The following is an 18,760-nucleotide window of genomic DNA, read 5'->3' as shown; positions in this document are numbered from 1 at the left end:
GATTGGCGGGTGCTGCACTGCAGACCCGCCAATCATTATGATTTCTTTAGCTTGGAACTGCCAGGGGTTGGGTGCGCCTGGAAAAATTCAGTTCCTTCAAGATGTCACCCGGTATGAACAACCAAAGTGCATGTTTTTATGTGAAACCATTACGAGTCGAAGGAAGATGGAGGAGTTATGTGTGAAATTAAAATTTGAAGGCTTGTTAACTGTGGAACCTCAAGGAAGGAGTGGTGGTATTGCTTTATTATGGAAAGACGCGGAGGATGTCAACCTTATGAGTATGTCAAAGAATCACATTGATGTGTCAATAAAAGTTGAAGGTAAGGATCCATGGCGTCTTACAGGTATTTACGGTGAACCTATTCGTGCTCAAAGGCATAAAACGTGGGATCTTCTCAGACACCTGGCAAGAGATGCAAATTTACCATGGTACTTGATTGGCGACTTCAATAATGTTACTTCCCAACAAGATAAAAGGGGAGGTCATTCTTATCCAAATTGGCTTGTTGAAGGATTTAATGACTGTCTAAGAGATGCAGAGTTACAAGATCTTGAGATTACAGGACATCAATTCACTTGGGAGAGAGGGAGAAATTCGGACCAGTGGACAGAAATAAGGTTGGATAGAGTTTTGGCCAATGCTGCATGGTTAGATAGATTTCCAATGGTTACAGTGTACAATTTAGAGGGATCCCCGTCTGACCACAGCCCTCTATTGACAATACCAGCAGTAAAGAAAGTGAATAAGAATAATTTCAAGTTCAAGTTCGAAAATGCTTGGTTGACTGAGCCAATGTGTGGCCAAATTGTGAGAGAATCTTGGAAGGAGGAGCCTAGCGATAGCGTGTTGAACAAAATTCGTAATTGTGCTAACAATTTACAGGGTTGGGGACAGGAAATCACAGGTTGTTTTAATAAGAGAATAAAGGAATGTAAGCGGATTTTGAAGGCGACAAGAAATGGCAGAGACCATAATTCAAAAACGGAATATATGGAAGCAAAAAAGCAATTATTTTTGGTGTTGGATCAGAAGGAAATTCTTTGGAGACAACGGTCGAAACAACTTTGGTTACAGGCCGGAGAGAAAAACACTAAATTTTTTCATGCGGCCTGCAACAGTAGACGTCGTACAAACAGAATCCAGAGGTTGAAAAGTGAGGAGGGGCATTGGTTCGATTGGGAGAATGGGTTACATGAGCTGATTAAAAGTTATTACCAGCAATTGTTTACAGCCACTAATACTCAAGAGGGGAATGTTCTTGACTGTATTCCGAAAACAATTTGTGAAGAACAAAATGCGCAGCTCCTTAGTCAAATTACAGATGAGGAAGTTCGACACGCTATTTTTCAAATGCATCCCGATAAAGCCCCGGGGCCAGATGGCATGACCCCGGCTTTCTTTCAGAAACATTGGAATGTTGTTGGCCCAGATATAGTATGGTTGGTTAAGCAATTTTTTCATACAGGAGAAGTGGTGAAGGAGTTAAATGAAACAAATATAGTCCTCATTCCGAAGAAAAAGAACCCTTCATGCTTATCAGAGCTACGACCAATTGCGTTGTGTAATGTGGTCATGAAAATAATCACAAAAGTTCTTGCCAATCGACTAAAGCTAGTTCTTGATTCAGTTATTTCGAATTCTCAGAGTGCATTCTTACCGGGGAGGCTGATTTCAGACAACATTATGGTCAGCTTTGACGTGATGCACTATCTAAAGCGAAAGAAATTTGGGAAAGAAGGGTACATGGCTCTGAAACTTGATATGTCTAAAGCATATGATAGAGTTGAATGGACTTTTTTGCGTGGCATTTTGCTGAAGATGGGATTTTCTGATTGGTGGGCGCATTTAATAATGCAATGTGTCATGTCAGTTTCATATAATATTGTTCATGGGGAGCATGTTATTGGTCCTATTTGCCCTAGTCGAGGACTTAGACAAGGAGATCCTTTGTCTCCTAATCTATTTATCATTTGTGCGGAGGGGCTATCAGCTCTTATTCATCAATACGAGGAACGAAAGTTGATTCATGGAATTAGAATATGCAATAAAGCTCCAATAGTCTCACACATGCTTTTCGCTGATGATAGTTATGTGTACTGTAAAGCGGATACGAATGAAGCTGACAAGGTGCTGGAACTTTTAAAAGTGTATGAAGACGCGTCGGGACAGAAAATTAATAAGGAAAAGTCTTCAGTTTTCTTTAGTGGGAATGTTATCCAGTACAACAGAGTTGAAGTAAGCCATAAGCTTGGGATGAAGGAAGCAGATGAGCATAACACGTACTTGGGACTCCCTAACATCTTAGGTCGAAAGAAATCAGTGGTGCTGGCCTACTTAAACGATAGAGTTCAAAACAGAATTCAGAGTTGGAGACCGAAGAAATTCTCAAAACCAACGAAGGAAATACTAATCAAAACAGCTGCTCAGTCCTTGCCAGTATTTGCTATGAATGTGTTTTTATTACCCATCGAAATCACCAAAGAAATTGAAAAGATGCTTGCTAATTTTTGGTGGAGTTCGACTGATTCTGGTGGCCGTACGATCAACTGGATGGCCTGGGATCGTATGACTAAACACAAACATTCTGGAGGCTTGGGATTTAGAAGTTTTCGTGACTTTAATCTGGCAATGTTGGGAAAACAATGTTGGAGGCTGATCACGAACCCAAATAGTCTTACAGCTCAAATTTACAAAGCCAGATATTTTAAGGACACGTCGTTCTTGGAAGCCAGCTTGGGTTCTAGTCCGAGCTTCATTTGGAGAAGTCTGTTAGAAGCAAAGAATGTCATCTTAACTGGTTCAAGCTGGAGAGTTGGTACAGGAAATGATATTAATATTATTGGCCAGCCATGGTTGGGAAACAAGGAGAATGCATTTGTCACGACAGTATCTCCATCAATTGTCAATCAAAAAGTCAGCTCCTTAATGTGCACAGGAACAAGGAATTGGGATTGGGAAGTGATTGCAGATATCTTCAATAATAGGGATCAGGAAAGTATACAAGCAACTATCATTGAAGAAGAGTTGGATTCTGATATGCTACAATGGGATTGGGATATCACTGGTCAGTACACGGTGAAAAGTGCATATAACTTATTGCAGGTTCAAAAAGGAGCATGGACAGTTCATGACGATGATAGCTCTTGGAAAGCTCTCTGGAAAATTAAAGCTCCCAAGAAGGCTCTAAGTGTGCTATGGCGAGCCTTGACTCATTGTTTACCTACTAAAATGCAGCTTATCCAAAAAAGAGTTCAAGTTGACTCTTTGTGTGAAATTTGTAAGTCTGGTGTTGAAAATACAGCTCATATTTTTCTCCACTGCCCTTTTGCAGCTAGTTGCTGGGAGGTTTTGCAGGTTTCACCAGTATGGGACTCGACTTGGGAATTCGCGAATTGGTTTGAGCAGTGTTTACTACATGAATCAAAGGAAAACAAAGTCAAGATGATTATGCTCTGCTGGTCTTTATGGCGGTATAGAAATGATGTGGTGTGGAACAAAAAATTTTCGAGGCCAGAGCGTGTAGTTGCAGCTACTTTAGAATATCTCTCACAATGGAAGATAGCCCAGAATAGATTCTATAAGGTCCCTCTCCAACCGTCGATGCCTGGGGATGGGGCAGAAATTTGGGTAAAACCTCAACAGTACACAGTGAAGATTTCAGTAGATGCAGCCACATTCAATGACAGACATGCCACAGGGATGGGAATGGTGGCCAGAGACTATACAGGTGGTCTTGTGAGCGCGAAAACAAAACTTCTGCAGGAGCTTTTGCAACCCAGTATGGCAGAAGCTGTAGCAATCAAAGAAGCTTTGAGCTGGATAAAAGAAATGAAATGGGACAAGACTGTAGTGGAATCTGACTGCCTAGTGGCGATCCAGAGCATTCGAAGTTCAGTCCACATGCGCTCAAGGTTTGGACGCACTATTGAGGATTGCAGGAGGATAATTAAAGGGTTAAACAACATGGAGTTGTATTTCATTAAACGGTCTGCGAATAGGTCGGCACACGAGCTTGCTCGATTGTCACATATGTATCCTGATCGTATATTTGACGGAAGCTCTATTCCGGTCATAGTTAAAGATTGTATTGTGCTTGATTCAGTTGAGAAATAAAACTTCTGCATTTTGGTCAAAAAAAAAATAAAAAAATTTGAACTTGTATATGTACACACTAGTAGAAGCTAATTTGAACTCCGGGAACTTCTGCATAGGTTTGTGCAGTTCTCTCCTAAGACCCTGCAGTTTTCTTCGGGCCATATTTCCAGCTCATTTAGGCCATCTCCGACCCTGGGGTTTTCATTTAGGAATCGATGAAAACTACGCTTCTGAGTCATATGATCAAAATATCTTAAAATAAATGTTAAAATTTAAAAAAAAAATATTGAGAATATAAAAAATATTTAAAATGTCACACGTGTCATATAAATTGTCATTTAAATTCACGTAAAACTTCCGGTACATATTTAAAATATGCGTCTGTACACTATACACATATTAGATAAGTTAAATATGGTTCATGATGTAACTCTGACAAAATTCATCTTACCAAATAAGTGATAAGTTCAGACGGTACTGCGTTACATTATAATCCAGACGATGTTGCGTTACATAAAAGAATGGTACTCTCAACTACTGCCCCTCGTCTTCAGCTCCAACCTTCCAACATGGTACTCTCCCTCCCCTCCCACCTCCTCTCCCCGCCCTCTCTTTCTGTGACTCTGTGTTTTCTATGTAAGTGGTTCACTAGAACCAAATTTAAAAATTATTTTTTGTTCAAATTGTAAGTGTTAAATTGTTTATGCATGTACCTATGCTTAATATTTTATATTGAAATCGAATTTTATGCATAAGTATGATCAATTTAAAATTATTTATGAGATTTTAAAATAGATCAAACTATTCTTTACGAGACTGTGTATGAAATGGTTCTCACATATATAATATATATAGGTTATTATATATATATTTTTGTTGATTTTTCTTCTGATCAATATTGTGCCCCAATTCTTAGCTTGTTGGATACCCTTCACTCTTCGTAACAAAAGTTCGAAGGAAAATGTTTTGAGTGCAACAAGTTAGAAAGATGCGTAAAATGAATATAGTTTATGATGTGTATCAGAATCAAATCAATATAGAGAAAGTAACAAAAGTTTAAAATGTAATTTTTGGCGAAATTTTATCAACAATACTAGTGTTCTTATTATATGATTAAATCACAAACTTTTTAAATGCGAAATAAATTTGTGAAAGAAGCTAGAGTATTATATGGACAATATCTTTGTGCTATTATTACAGTTTATGTATATTTAATTTTAAGTACACAGATTAGGAAAATGTATGGTGTCTTCTCGTTAATATTCGTGGCCGTGTATATTTGGTTTGATTATTTAATTTGTTTTTGTGCTAAATGATTATTTCCTTTTTAACGTTTTCAATGTAACATATAGCGCATATCTTACATGATACCATTGAGACACTTCGTTGGCTATCAGATCCGGAATACCTCTACAGTGGTTTTTGATCTGAATGTGATTTGTACGCTTGTTAACTATGTTGCCCAAAATGTCATCCTCATACTGAAGATACAAGGTTCAATTGAAGACTATCATAGCACTCTGGATTGGATTACTTTTGCTGCAGCCATGATCTTATTGATTGGAACTGTAACTGCTGTGGCAGTAAGTGCAAAGCCTGGAGCTGTGACAGTATATTAGTATAATTAAGCGGTCTGTATACAATGTTTACTGATACAGTATTAGTGTTGACTGCATCACTGGGCTGTGGCCAAGCTCGCACGAAGTTATTTCTGAACTCTATGATATGGAGTAACCCGGGTCGTCCAGACCCGGGCCCAGCATGTCAGATCCTGCTTGAGTACGTCACCCGAGATAGGAACTGGACCCGGGTACCTCTCAACCACACCCCTCGACCGGGGTCCAAACATGTACCAGCCGACATCTACTGCGCGAAGCACAGACTGACACGATAAAGACAAGCATAACGATCAACTACGGGCGATAGAGACAAGCCAGGGAACATTCCAAAATACTTCTCCTACGCTGACACCTGGACACGTGTAGGGGATCGAACCCCTACACGTGTAGGACCAGGATCCAGGTACTCACCCTTAAACCCTAATCCTTGGCCTATAAATAGACCAAGGATCAGGAGTCTAAGGGTTACACTCTTTTTACACTCATCCTCACACACACTTACACTCAGCATATATTCAAACACTCTCAGCCACCAGCCACCAGCAACCACCACACATACACCTTCACCCACCACATATAGATAACACACACTTTCTAGTCTTTATCCTTCCAAAGCCTGCTCTTACTCTCACGCCGGAGGCGCCGCGGGGTCAAAACCCCCCTCCGGTGTTGTTTTGTAGGAGCCCTTCCAGCAGCTACACCGCAGAACCGTCATCCACGGTGGAGGAAGGACCAGGACCGGAGTTTGGCGTTATCAATCATAGCACTCTGGATTGGATTACTTTTGCTGCAGCCATGATCTTATTGATTGGAACTGTAACTGCTGTGGCAGTAAGTGCAAAACCTGGAGCTGTGACAGTATATTAGTATAATTAAGCGGTCTGTATACAATGTTTACTGATACAGTATTAGTGTTGACTGCATCACTGGGCTGTGGCCAAGCTCGCACGAAGTTATTTCTGAACTCTACCCAAAAATCCTCATACTAATAGAAATCTTCGGCTACTTATATTCAAGACAAATTTAAAAAATCGCCAAATATTAAAAATGAATAGGAGGGTGAGCGATCAAAAACTTATTGCTAAGCACAATTTGACCTGAAATATAAAATTACTACAGGGAATTTCTCCTTTGGCATAGACGAACTATGCCTGAGCATTGTCACCTTGCCAAAGGGGAAAAGCACTGTAAATATCTCGCATATCTTTGATCATACATGTGCAGGAGACTTATAATAAAGAACGTGATGATGTGCAGGAACAACATTGCGGGGCAAATCTCCTTTGGCAGCAGTGAACGTAGTTCTAGCATCAGGCTACGCAATCACATTTTACTGCTAGAAGAGTATTTGCCCAGTAATGCATCCATATGATGTACTCCGTGTTGTGGGTGGAACGTTTCTGGTATCATAATCTATTTATAGAAGCCCTGCTACATCTATGCTCCTTGCGTTGTGGTAGGATATTCCAACTACATCTTTTTCTTGTTAAATATTCCAAGGACATCTCTAGTAAACTGAGATTGTCCTGTTAACACGGTTCACCTAAATTCTGATAAGGAAAAATCTCAAATTGGTCCCTAAGTGAACATGTAGTATCAAAATTTATATCAAATTAACGGGCTCTCATTCGTACCACTTTAATAACGGATAATGACATGTCCGTTAGTTTGACTGGTTGACCAAACAGAAAAATGACGTGGTGAACAGAGTAACTAACGGACTTGTGTCTCAGATTACAACGGCCACAGTAGAAAAAAGAGAACAAAAATAAAATAAAATAAACAATAAAAACAAAAGCAATGGATTCTTCATTAATAGCCGAAACTCGCTGTTCATTAATCATTAGACTTCTAATTAATTAAGAAATTGAAAAAATCATAAATTTTGTATTTTTATTTTATACTATTTATATTTCATTAGTAATTATAATATTTTCTGATTATATATTTAAAACAAATTTTTAACTTTATTTATCCACTTTTCAATTTTAGTAAGCAACTACCTTTTTCTATTTGACGTTTTGATTTTCGAAGCACAATTTTAAATATTTTGTCAAAATAATAAAATTATAATTTATGATCAATTTTTTTGTGAATTGAAATTTTTATTACATATTTTTGTTTAGAGAAATAAAATTTTAAAATTAATATTTTTAATCAAAATGCAAACCTCAAATAAAATTAAATAATATTTTAAATTTTTTTTTAAAAATTTTAAATTAATATTTTTCAAATTTATTAAGTAACATGTATATTTTTTTTGATTGAATAATTTAAGATGACATAATTTTATAATAAAATTAAAATATTTTAAATATTTTTATAAATCAATCAGTTAATTTAATACTTACAAATTTAGAGATAACTATAATTACATAATATCATAAGAAAATCTGAGTTTTAGAGAACCATAATTAAAGTTAGAAAATACTAACAAGTGGTAAATATAAATAAAACACAAATTAGAATCTCCAGTTAAAATAGAATTTCTAACCATGTGTATATTATATAATATATGTAAGATGAATTACATAACAATCAGATAAACAAAAATAGAAAACAAATTCGTCCGAAAAAGGAAGGAACATGCAGTAGAGGGATTGCACGGTGACTGGTGACTGTTTTTATTTCTTTTATAGTTTATTTTATTTGTCTTTTTATGGCTTGTGACTGTTACAACCTGACTCACAAGCCACGTAAAGTCAATTAGACAAACTAACGTTCTTGTCATTATCCACTACTAGAGTGGTACGGGTGATAGCCCGTTGAGTTTGATATTACTTTCGATACTATACGCTCACTTCAGTGACTAATTTGAGATTTTTCCCAATTCTGATATCGGTGATTCTACTTGTTCAAAAAAGGAAACATCAGCTTGAAAGTTGGAATCTCATCATCATAATATTACCCTCTCCTAAAGAGCATCCCCAATCATATAAAAACCTTAGCTAAAAGTAATAAATATATGTTATAAATATAAAATATAGAATTTTATGTGGAAAAAAATTCGACTCCCATGAGATTTCCTTTTCGTCTATAATTTTAATCAAAATTGTAGGAAAAATTTAGAGTTTAATTTAGAAAGATCTTGCAAAACTGTTTTTATGAAAATTTAAGTTCTTGCAAATATTTTTCTTAAAATTTCTAGACGTTTCGATATTCTACGATTATATATGTCAACCATGTCTATCGTTTATTTTTCTAATGATATACCTTTTGTATTAGTAAACTTTTAATTTCTAGGGTGTGTAATTTAACTTGTGAAAACAAAAACAATTTGCTCCTCCTCTCACCGAATCTACTGATATTTGTAACCACGGCTAATACTCAAATTGTTAAGGAGATAGAATTACAGGTGGAAGAAAATTTTTGGATAATTACATTTGTGTACCTCTACTTTCATCTTTACAACATTTACAATATCGTTATAATACTCATTTTCAACCAGACGAGGAATTACCTACAAATCTCAAATCTACGAACATATATTCCAAATAACAAACAAGTATGATAATTTCTAAGTTAGTTTAAATCCTCTAAAATATTTTAATTCGAATGATACGAATATTTTGGCAATAATATAATATATTGATTATAAAATTAACAAGCTGAAGCAACAAAGGGCTAGGATATTTCATACGGAGATCAAATAGAATAAATACAAATACACACATTATTGAGTATCTAATTTGTGCAACAAATCGTATAACGTTTATGGCATATATAACGTTACCTCCAAATCACAAATTAAACTAAACTAGGTGCACCCATATGTCATGAAAAATAATCAAAATGCTCAAAGATCCTCCCTCCTGAGAGCTAAGAAGGGTACGTCGTGACCAATAACACTGTCACGAAGTGTCATCACAATGATGCGACAAAAACATGGTCATAATATCCTACAACTACATTTAGTTAACTCGATATATCTTATATTAATAAATTATTTTTATTTCAAAAATTATAAGATATATAGGTATCTATATATTCTTTTAATAACTTAAAAATAATTTGTATATTTAGAATTAAAAGAATAATAAAATAAAATTTTGAAATAGAATATATATATATATATATATATATATATATATATTAATCGGTCCAAACGATAATATATATATTTAAATTAAAAGAATTAAAATAAAATTTTGAATAATTAACATATAATTAACAAAAGAAATAATTTCTTGTCACACGTATTCTCAGTTGAATTACCAAAACAACCTCTTGCCACTGGCAAAGCGCAGAAAAATCAAGAATAATCTGGAAGCAGCTCGAATGAACAGAAAAGGAGGGAATGAATTAAACTTAATTAAATTTATTAAATAAGAACGTCCCAGAAGCTGTAACCGGTGAACCACAATCAGAATCCAGAACATTCTGGACTAATCTATACTTACACAGACATTGTATATATACACGCCCTCCTCATTCTCTCATCTCACTTAGAATTAAAAAACACTTAACATCAAAACACACTGTGATTTCTCCAAATTCTATTGTATTTTCTTTGTTGAAGTTAGTGAAGAGTGAAAATGGCGGGAAAAGGCGAAGGTCCGGCGATCGGAATTGACTTGGGAACGACTTACTCGTGTGTCGGCGTTTGGCAACATGACAGAGTGGAGATCATAGCGAATGATCAGGGGAACAGAACGACGCCGTCTTATGTGGCGTTTACTGATACGGAGAGGCTCATTGGTGATGCTGCGAAGAATCAAGTCGCTATGAATCCTATCAACACTGTTTTCGGTATGTTTTGCTCTTTCGATATTTCTCGGTTTATGAATTTTGGTTTGTTATGCTTAATTAATCGTGTGTATCTTTGTATCTGTAATGTGTAGTTAGTGAAATTTAAGTCTATGATGATTATGCTTAATTATGTGTATGTAATGCTTGCCTTGTGGTGATTCATATTTAAACTGGCTTCTGCTTAGATGATTTATGATTTATGTTTGTGCTAAGGGCTTTATAATTTCCGGAGCTTGTTTGTTTAGTAATTCAAGTATTTGATATGTTACTGTGTGAAGTGATGCAAATGCTTTAAGCTTGATTTGATTTGTCAATTAACATTAAATTTGTGAGGGTTTTATGGTTTTTCGAGTCTTGTTTGTTTGATTAGCTAATTATTTGAAATGCTTATGTCTAATTTGAAACACATGCTTTAAGCTTGATTTAAATGGTCAATTAAAATTGGAGTCTTATTCAATTAGTTTCATCAGAATATATTATTTTGTTTAATTGGAGAGATTAATTTCATGCTGATTGGATTAACAATGTCTGTGAATTAATCTGTATTGTTGCTGTTGTACTAAGTTAATTGTTTGAAGTTGTGATTAGAATGATGATTGTTAATCATATAAATGTTGTTCTAATTGGTGATGTGCTCTTTCAGATGCTAAGCGGTTGATTGGAAGGAGGTTCAGTGATGCTTCGGTGCAGAGTGACATGAAGTTGTGGCCATTCAAAGTTGTGCCTGGAGCTGGTGACAAGCCAATGATTGTTGTCAACTACAAGGGTGAGGAGAAACAATTTGCTGCTGAAGAAATTTCTTCCATGGTTCTTACGAAGATGAGGGAGATTGCTGAGGCTTTCCTTGGCAAGGCAGTTAAAAATGCTGTTGTTACTGTACCTGCTTATTTTAATGATTCTCAGAGACAGGCAACAAAGGATGCTGGGGTTATCTCGGGGCTCAATGTGATGCGTATTATTAATGAGCCCACAGCAGCTGCAATTGCTTATGGGCTGGATAAGAAGTCGAGCAGTGTTGGTGAGAAGAATGTGCTGATCTTTGATCTTGGTGGTGGCACATTTGATGTGTCTCTTCTCACTATTGAGGAGGGTATTTTTGAGGTGAAATCAACTGCTGGTGATACCCATCTGGGAGGTGAAGATTTTGACAACAGGATGGTGAATCATTTTGTTCAGGAGTTCAAGAGAAAGAACAAGAAGGATATTGGGGGCAATGCTAGAGCATTGAGGAGGCTGCGGACTGCTTGTGAAAGGGCGAAGAGAACTCTCTCTTCAACTGCTCAAACAACAATTGAGATTGACTCTTTGTTTGAGGGGATTGATTTCTACACAACAATTACTAGGGCAAGATTTGAGGAGCTCAACATGGATCTTTTCAGGAAGTGTATGGAGCCGGTAGAGAAATGTTTGAGGGATGCCAAGATGGACAAAAACTCTGTCCATGATGTTGTGCTTGTTGGTGGATCTACTAGGATTCCAAAGGTGCAGCAACTATTGCAGGACTTCTTCAATGGAAAGGAGCTTTGCAAGAGCATCAACCCTGATGAGGCTGTTGCTTATGGCGCTGCTGTGCAGGCTGCAATATTGAGCGGTGAAGGTAATGAAAAGGTGCAAGACTTACTGTTGCTGGATGTGACTCCATTGTCGCTTGGGTTGGAAACTGCTGGAGGGGTTATGACTGTTTTGATCCCGAGAAATACAACCATCCCCACCAAGAAGGAGCAGGTATTCTCGACATACTCAGATAATCAACCTGGTGTTCTGATCCAGGTGTTTGAAGGTGAAAGAGCAAGAACAAAGGACAACAATTTGCTGGGCAAGTTCGAGCTCTCTGGTATTCCTCCTGCTCCAAGGGGTGTGCCACAGATTACAGTATGCTTTGATATTGATGCAAATGGCATTTTGAATGTTTCTGCTGAGGACAAGACCACAGGGCAAAAGAATAAGATTACCATCACTAATGACAAAGGCAGACTTTCCAAAGATGAGATTGAAAAGATGGTCCAGGAAGCGGAGAGGTACAAATCTGAGGACGAGGAGCACAAGAAGAAGGTTGAAGCTAAGAATGCCCTGGAGAATTATGCTTACAACATGAGGAACACCATTAAGGATGAGAAGATAAGCTCAAACCTTGACCCTGCGGACAAGAAGAAGATTGAGGATGCAATTGAGCAGGCAATCCAGTGGCTTGATGGGAATCAGCTGGCAGAAGTGGATGAGTTTGAAGACAAAATGAAGGAGCTGGAAGGTATCTGCAATCCCATCATTGCCAAGATGTATCAAGGTGGTGCTGGTGGCATGGGCGGCATGGGTGCAACAATGGATGAAGATGGTCCTGCTGGTGGAGCGGGTGCAGGAGCAGGCCCAAAGATCGAAGAAGTTGATTAAGCAGGAAGTTGATTGAGCTTGTTTGATGTTGTTTCCTGGTGGTTTAGGTTTTTTATTAATTACATAACCATGTCTCTGGATTTTGATGGTTGGTTAAGACTTAAGATGCCCCCCTTCTGTTGGGGGCTTTAATAAGAATGGTACTTTTCTCTAGTTATGGAGCAATCAGTTGGGTTTTTTCTGTTTATTTGTTTTGTGTTTATGTTTATGGATTTTAGTCCTTTAGCTTTGGGAGCTTTGGGAACTCATTAGTTGGAAGTTTTGAGTGGCATACTTTGCTGCAACCTGTTTGATTTTGCTAAACACCATTCCGGAGATGCAATAGGCATGGAGAATAACTTAGGTGAAGACATCAATTAGTTAGCAGTATTTAATCTAAACAAATTATTTTAAGTGAGTCTTTAGCAAGAAATTAAAATTCATAAAGATTCAGAAACTAGATTGTTAAAAGCGGTCAAATGTAGAACACCAAAAGAAAAATTGCATATTTAGAGGAGAAGTGCAGAAGCAGGAAACTTGAGTATGTAAGTACAAGACGCATTGTTAGCCGGAATCACTGTTGGTATTCAGGATTTGGGACTACTCATTCTTGTGTCGGTGTTTTGCCCTCTAAAAAGAACGTTTTGATGTCGTCTGCTCCTCAACCTGCTACAAACATATTCTCCATCTCAACTAATCCCCTCCTACTTTAGGTATTTTCTATATACACTTCATTATTTATTTGCCTGTTCTGTTTGTATTTTGCTCTACTTCTTTGTTAAATGTTTCTGGAAATGGAGATTTGTGTAATGTGGTATGCCTTTTTATATGCTCCTTTCCTGTTCGGTAATTTTTACCGGTTTCATTTGTGTGTTTTAGTGTATTTGAATACGAGACTCGTGCTCTGGGCTTCAGTTTCTAGTTTAATAATTTTGCGTGTGGGTGGTATTGTTATATTTTTAGAATGATCTCTCAAAAGGTTGTTATGTATGGTTTCTTTATAGGTACTGGGTTTTTTTGATTTCGTGTGCTGCTAGAGTACAAAAAGGTCTTGTTAGGATGTGTCCAGCAGCTGTTTTCTATATCAGTGGCTAACTGTCTGGCCTGTGGACTGATATGCTCATTATCATCATCATCAATTATGTGTGTGTGTGTGTCTAATCGTCCTGCCAGGCTAGAGATGTACATAGGTCACTGAAATGATTCTTGAGAAGATATAGTGGGTGTTTGTTTACCCACTTAAAAGCCCAGCTTCTCGATTATAAGTTAGAAGCACTTATTCGTACCGTTTGTGTAATAAGTCAAGAAGTACTTATAAAAAGCTAGGAATCCTAGCTTTTGTCTCAGGACTTCTACTTATTTGCCAAACACTTTAATCACTTATAAGTCCTAACTAGCTTCTAACTTCTACTCCACTTTTTTATTTTAAGCAAGAAGCACTTATTTTAAGCTCACCCAAACGGCCCCATAGTCCTATGGCTTATTTCTAGGTAATCAGGGTATTCAATTTTCGTTAATCTTATGTTTGCTGGTTGTATTTTCTTAAACTACCCTGCCTTGTATGTTCCGCTAATTAACCTGACCGTTTCTCACTAATTTGGTTGGCAATGACCTGATTGCACTTTGCGCAAATCTAGTTTTAAATTATGTCATTCTCTAGAGGGATTAGATTTACTACTAGCTAAGAGTGGCGATATGTGCTGAAGTACATTTTTTGTGGGCCAGTCACTTGTGACTCGTCAAAAGCAGCGGCTGTAGTGGCAATAAACCATATTGCAGGTGCAATCACAGACAACACCCACAGAACTGATGGAGAAATTTATGTCCACTTGAATGTCAAAGGACGTGGTGCAGGTATGAATATATCCCAAAGCTCAAAACTAGAGAAGGAGATGGAGGAGATGGATGAGCTTATAAAGAAAATCCCGAGGCTCGGAATATGCACATCCCTAGGGAGAGTAATGAAGGGGCAGGTGAGCTTGCAAAACTTGGGAGTTGAAGAAAAAACATGATAGCATCATGGGTTTAAAGAAGTTCACAGAAGATGCTGATGCTCACAAGTCACAATAACAATAGTTATGGTCTTGAGTAAGAAGTCAGCTGGGTTGACTCAGAAGTCAGATTGTCTGCGTCTAAAAACATCAGGGATAATCCTGTACAGGGAGTATCCGATGAAGCCTTCTTTGGCTCTTAGTTTTGCCTAAGAATAAAGATAGGGAGTGCCATATGGACCCTAATTGTTGGCATAATCTTTTGCTTATGCCAGCATGGTGCATTGTTTCTTCAGGGGAGTTCGGCCCTAAAATTTAATACTTCTCATTGACTGATAATATCTATTTTGGACCAAATCTGTTCTCTGTGTTTGCAGTGTTAGTGGGTTTAGCAGTTCTTATTTTGTTCTAAGTTCTAACCTTAGTAGAATATAGTTTTATGTACGTTATTTTCTTTCCGTTTGTTTTACCAGGGAATATTACCTGTAAATGTGTAACAATGTGCATCTTGAGGCATGATATTGATATTTTTAAGCCCTGTTTTGAAAATTGCGTGAAAATGCTGGTGGAGGTACAAGTAATGTTTAACGCTACTCAAGAGGGTACTTTGGGGTCGAACCCGCAACAGCTTATCTGTGAAGTGAGAAGTTTGATGGCAGGATGGTGATTGTCACTAGGTTGAAGAGATTGAAGGGTAATAGGTTGTAATTCTAGAGCATTAACCCTGATGGGGTGGGTGTTGAAGCTGCAATTTTGAGTGGTGAAGGGGATGGGAGGGTGCAAGATTTGATACTGCTGAGTGTAGTCTTTGTTTGGTCATTGGCGAAGGGGTTATGGATGTTTTAATACCCAGGAGCACAATCATGTCAACCAAGAGGGATCAGGTACCGCTGATAAACAACCTGGACTGTTGATTTAGAATTTTAAAGGCAGAAGAACAAGTATTTGAGGACGGTATTTTGCTGGGCACATTAAGCTCCGTGGCAGTAAAACAGGATCACAATTCACAAGCATCATTCGCCTATGGCATGGTTGAAGACTTTAAAAGATAAGCAAGATTGAGAAAATGTTGCAGGGAACTGGACACTACTTGACCCAAAAATTTGAAGCTATTAGAATGAGCAACACAAGTATATATCATATTCCCCGTAAACAGGTAACGAGCCAAGTTACATGTAACGCGGGGGAGGGGGGGGTTTATTTTTTTGCGGACCCGATAAACCCACCATAGCTCATAACAAATAGTACATGTTAAATCTGGATGCTGCACCAGCCTCCTTTCCTGTATATATTAAATAAAATTGCTTAGAAATTGCAATTTATCATGACAACTGCTTAGAAATTACAACTTATCAAGACACAAGATTTTTTCCTTTTCTTTCCTAATTGTAAACACAAGTCTTTTTGCTTGAAACCTGAAATCGCTTAGAAATTGCAACCTCAAATAACACAAGTGTTTTTTTATTGCTAATTGTGACAGAAGTCTTTTTCATGAGACCCGAGTGTATAAAACCAAAATTCTTACCCGTTAAGTAGGGCCTAAAGGAATATAAAGGCGACCACATTTTCAAGACATTTCCTATGGCAACTCATTTTTGAAATTTAAATCCCACTCCCTGTGTCACAATCACACACTTATAAATACATATATTTATGTTGCTCTGTGTGTCATTCAGTTTATGGGCCTTGATAAAATAATCGATTTCATACAATAATATCCTCACAAACACACGGTTTTAGCCAACCCATCACCCATGTGAATATCACCACTCCAGTCTTCTAAAAATCTCTCTATATTCCCACCGAAAGTCTCACAAGTCATTCCAATTTTTCCTATATTGTGCACACAAATTTATTAAAGTTGTGTTTGAAAAGTAAGTGTAATATATTGCCACCTCTACACGGTGGACATTGCACGTAGTTACAATTTTTTGTAGCCAGAAACTAAAGTAATCATCACCCTTTTTGTTTATTTCCAGCATGTGAACTTTGGAGCACAAAAGTCTGTACATTTCTTGTGTGTTTCTTAACCAAACTCTTGACTTCTTGGTTTGGCTGCTTCTTTTTCCTTCTTATTTTTTTGGATTCATTTCTTTTGCCCAATCTTTGCATCTCTTTCTAGGGATCTCTGTAACTTTCTGCCATTAATATATCTTGGATTTTTGCATACACATCAAATTTTACAATAGTGAAATATTTGGCTCATCTTCACTGGGCTTGTTTGGATGCTAGTACTATAGTCTATTCATATTTGAGTGATGCTATGAAGATGGTTGCATAGATGTGAGTTACTAGTGCATTAAAGATGGGATCTTTCAGTCATTTAGGCATTGGTTTGAGTTTCTTGTTTGGTTGTCTTTTATTAGGCTTCATTGCAGAGCTTTATTATGTGTTATGGTGGAAAAAGAGATTGAGAAACAGGGCTATTCAAGATCCTTCTGAACCCACCACAGAGGTTTCCTATATGTTTTGTTGGAGAAGCCCTGTTGGAAGTAGCAGAAAACAAGAACTGCCCATTTCTATAAAAAGGCCAACAAATGGTCTTGACCAAGATTTACAGATGTTGAAAAACTACAATGGTGAAGAAGGTATTGAATCAGAGCTCATGAGGCTGCACAATCTCTGTGGGCCACCCAGATTTCTCTTCACAATCAAGGAAGAAACCAAAGAAGATTTAGAATCTGAAGATGGGAGATCAAGAGGTGAGATAAGTTTTAGTAGAAAAGGGTCAAGAAGTAAGAGCTTAGGGGAGCTTTTGGCTTGTGTTGAGACACCTTATTTGACACCTTTGGCTTCACCTTCCTTAAAGTCACAGTCTTTGGAGTGTTATAATCATCATGGATTCAACCCTCTTTTTGAATCATCAACTGATGCTGAGATTAACAAGCTCAGGTTCTCACCACCTCCAAAGTTCAAGTTCTTGAGGGATGCTGAGGAGAAACTGATGAAGAAACTAATGGAAGCTGCTGAGAGAAAGTGCCTGTACAAAGTTGAAGAGAAAGATGAATCTCTAGGTTCAGTTGTTAGTGAAAGCAAATCAGTACAGTCTCATCCTACTGCTTCTTCACAGGTACTTCCATTGTCAACTTCTCCTCCAGAACTCAAAACTGTTTGATTAGGAAGTTTATTGTGCAATTAGCTCAGAATTATGGTTTTGAATTTTTGTTCTAAATTCTTGTTTTTAACCCTTTGTTTATTGGAGTTACAAATCATCAATTTCTGTTCTTCTCTGCTCAGTTTCAGTCTTTTGCTAGAGAACAAAAGTTTTGTTCTTTAATTATTTGTTTCCTTTTTTTCCCTTCATTATTTGAAGTCACAGAGTAGTATAGTATACATGATTTGAAATCAAATTTAGGATTTGTGTAAAATAATTTAATTAGATTAATCAGGTTGTACTTAATACTAATTAAAATTGAATCTTGTTGGACAAAAACAATGAGTGAATGTTTTAAGGCACCTAGTAACCAAATATTGACTAGCAAATTTAAAAAATAATTCATAGTGGTGCACTGCAACATTGTCTGCAATGTGAATATGTGATCATTGTGCTGTTCTGATGTTCCTAATTGCTCAATTCAGGTAATGTTTTGTGGGTTCTTTTTGTTGTTAAATAATTATTGTCAGCTTGTACCTGCCTACACAATTCAAGCTATATATATTTTATATATTCTAAATTAATTACTCCACAGTTTTGAGTTCCTTTATTGATTTCTTTAGCGCATTCATATTCTTATAGAAAGCTTTTGTATTCGTAGTACCGTTTTAAATTTAGGATCACGCTACCTGACAGTCGATTGTCAGGGCATTTTAGGCAGCATGTTGATTTATGACCGGTGAAAGAATATCTTGCGGTTAAAATTATAATAAAATTTTAATATGTACGGCATTTTTTATCCGTAGGGCGGGTAAAATATCATGTTCCTGCCCAGCGATTA

General features: G+C 37.0%; 2 protein-coding genes across 2 annotated transcripts; both read left to right on the top strand.

Moving 5' to 3' along the window:
* Positions 1-10,004: 10,004 nt before the first annotated feature.
* On the top strand, positions 10,005-13,008 carry LOC108208857 (heat shock cognate 70 kDa protein 2). Its single transcript, XM_017379433.2, has 2 exons — positions 10,005-10,467; positions 11,111-13,008. Exons 1-2 carry the CDS (start codon positions 10,254-10,256, stop codon positions 12,853-12,855), a joined length of 1,959 nt encoding a protein of 652 aa, XP_017234922.1. The 5' UTR covers positions 10,005-10,253; the 3' UTR covers positions 12,856-13,008.
* A 3,403-nt stretch (positions 13,009-16,411) lies between these two features.
* LOC108208859 (uncharacterized) lies at positions 16,412-18,061 on the top strand. Its single transcript, XM_017379435.2, has one exon. The coding sequence runs from the start codon at positions 17,131-17,133 to the stop codon at positions 17,938-17,940; it is 810 nt and encodes a 269-aa protein (XP_017234924.2). The 5' UTR covers positions 16,412-17,130; the 3' UTR covers positions 17,941-18,061.
* The last annotated feature ends 699 nt before the right edge of the window (positions 18,062-18,760 follow it).

The sequence above is a fragment of the Daucus carota genome, chromosome 2 (genome assembly GCF_001625215.2).
Source record: "Daucus carota subsp. sativus chromosome 2, DH1 v3.0, whole genome shotgun sequence".
NCBI classification, from domain to species: domain Eukaryota; kingdom Viridiplantae; phylum Streptophyta; class Magnoliopsida; order Apiales; family Apiaceae; genus Daucus; species Daucus carota.
The sequence above is the reverse complement of the archived record's forward strand: the minus strand, read 5'-3'. Positions and strand labels throughout refer to the sequence as shown.

Coding starts and splice junctions, on each gene's coding strand:
- LOC108208859 (XM_017379435.2), top strand. CDS start 17,131: ATGGGATCTTTCAGTCATTTAGGCATTGGTTTGAGTTTCTTGTTTGGT.
- LOC108208857 (XM_017379433.2), top strand. CDS start 10,254: ATGGCGGGAAAAGGCGAAGGTCCGGCGATCGGAATTGACTTGGGAACG. Junction 10,468..11,110: donor TCCTATCAACACTGTTTTCG/GTATGTTTTGCT, acceptor GTGCTCTTTCAG/ATGCTAAGCGGTTGATTGGA.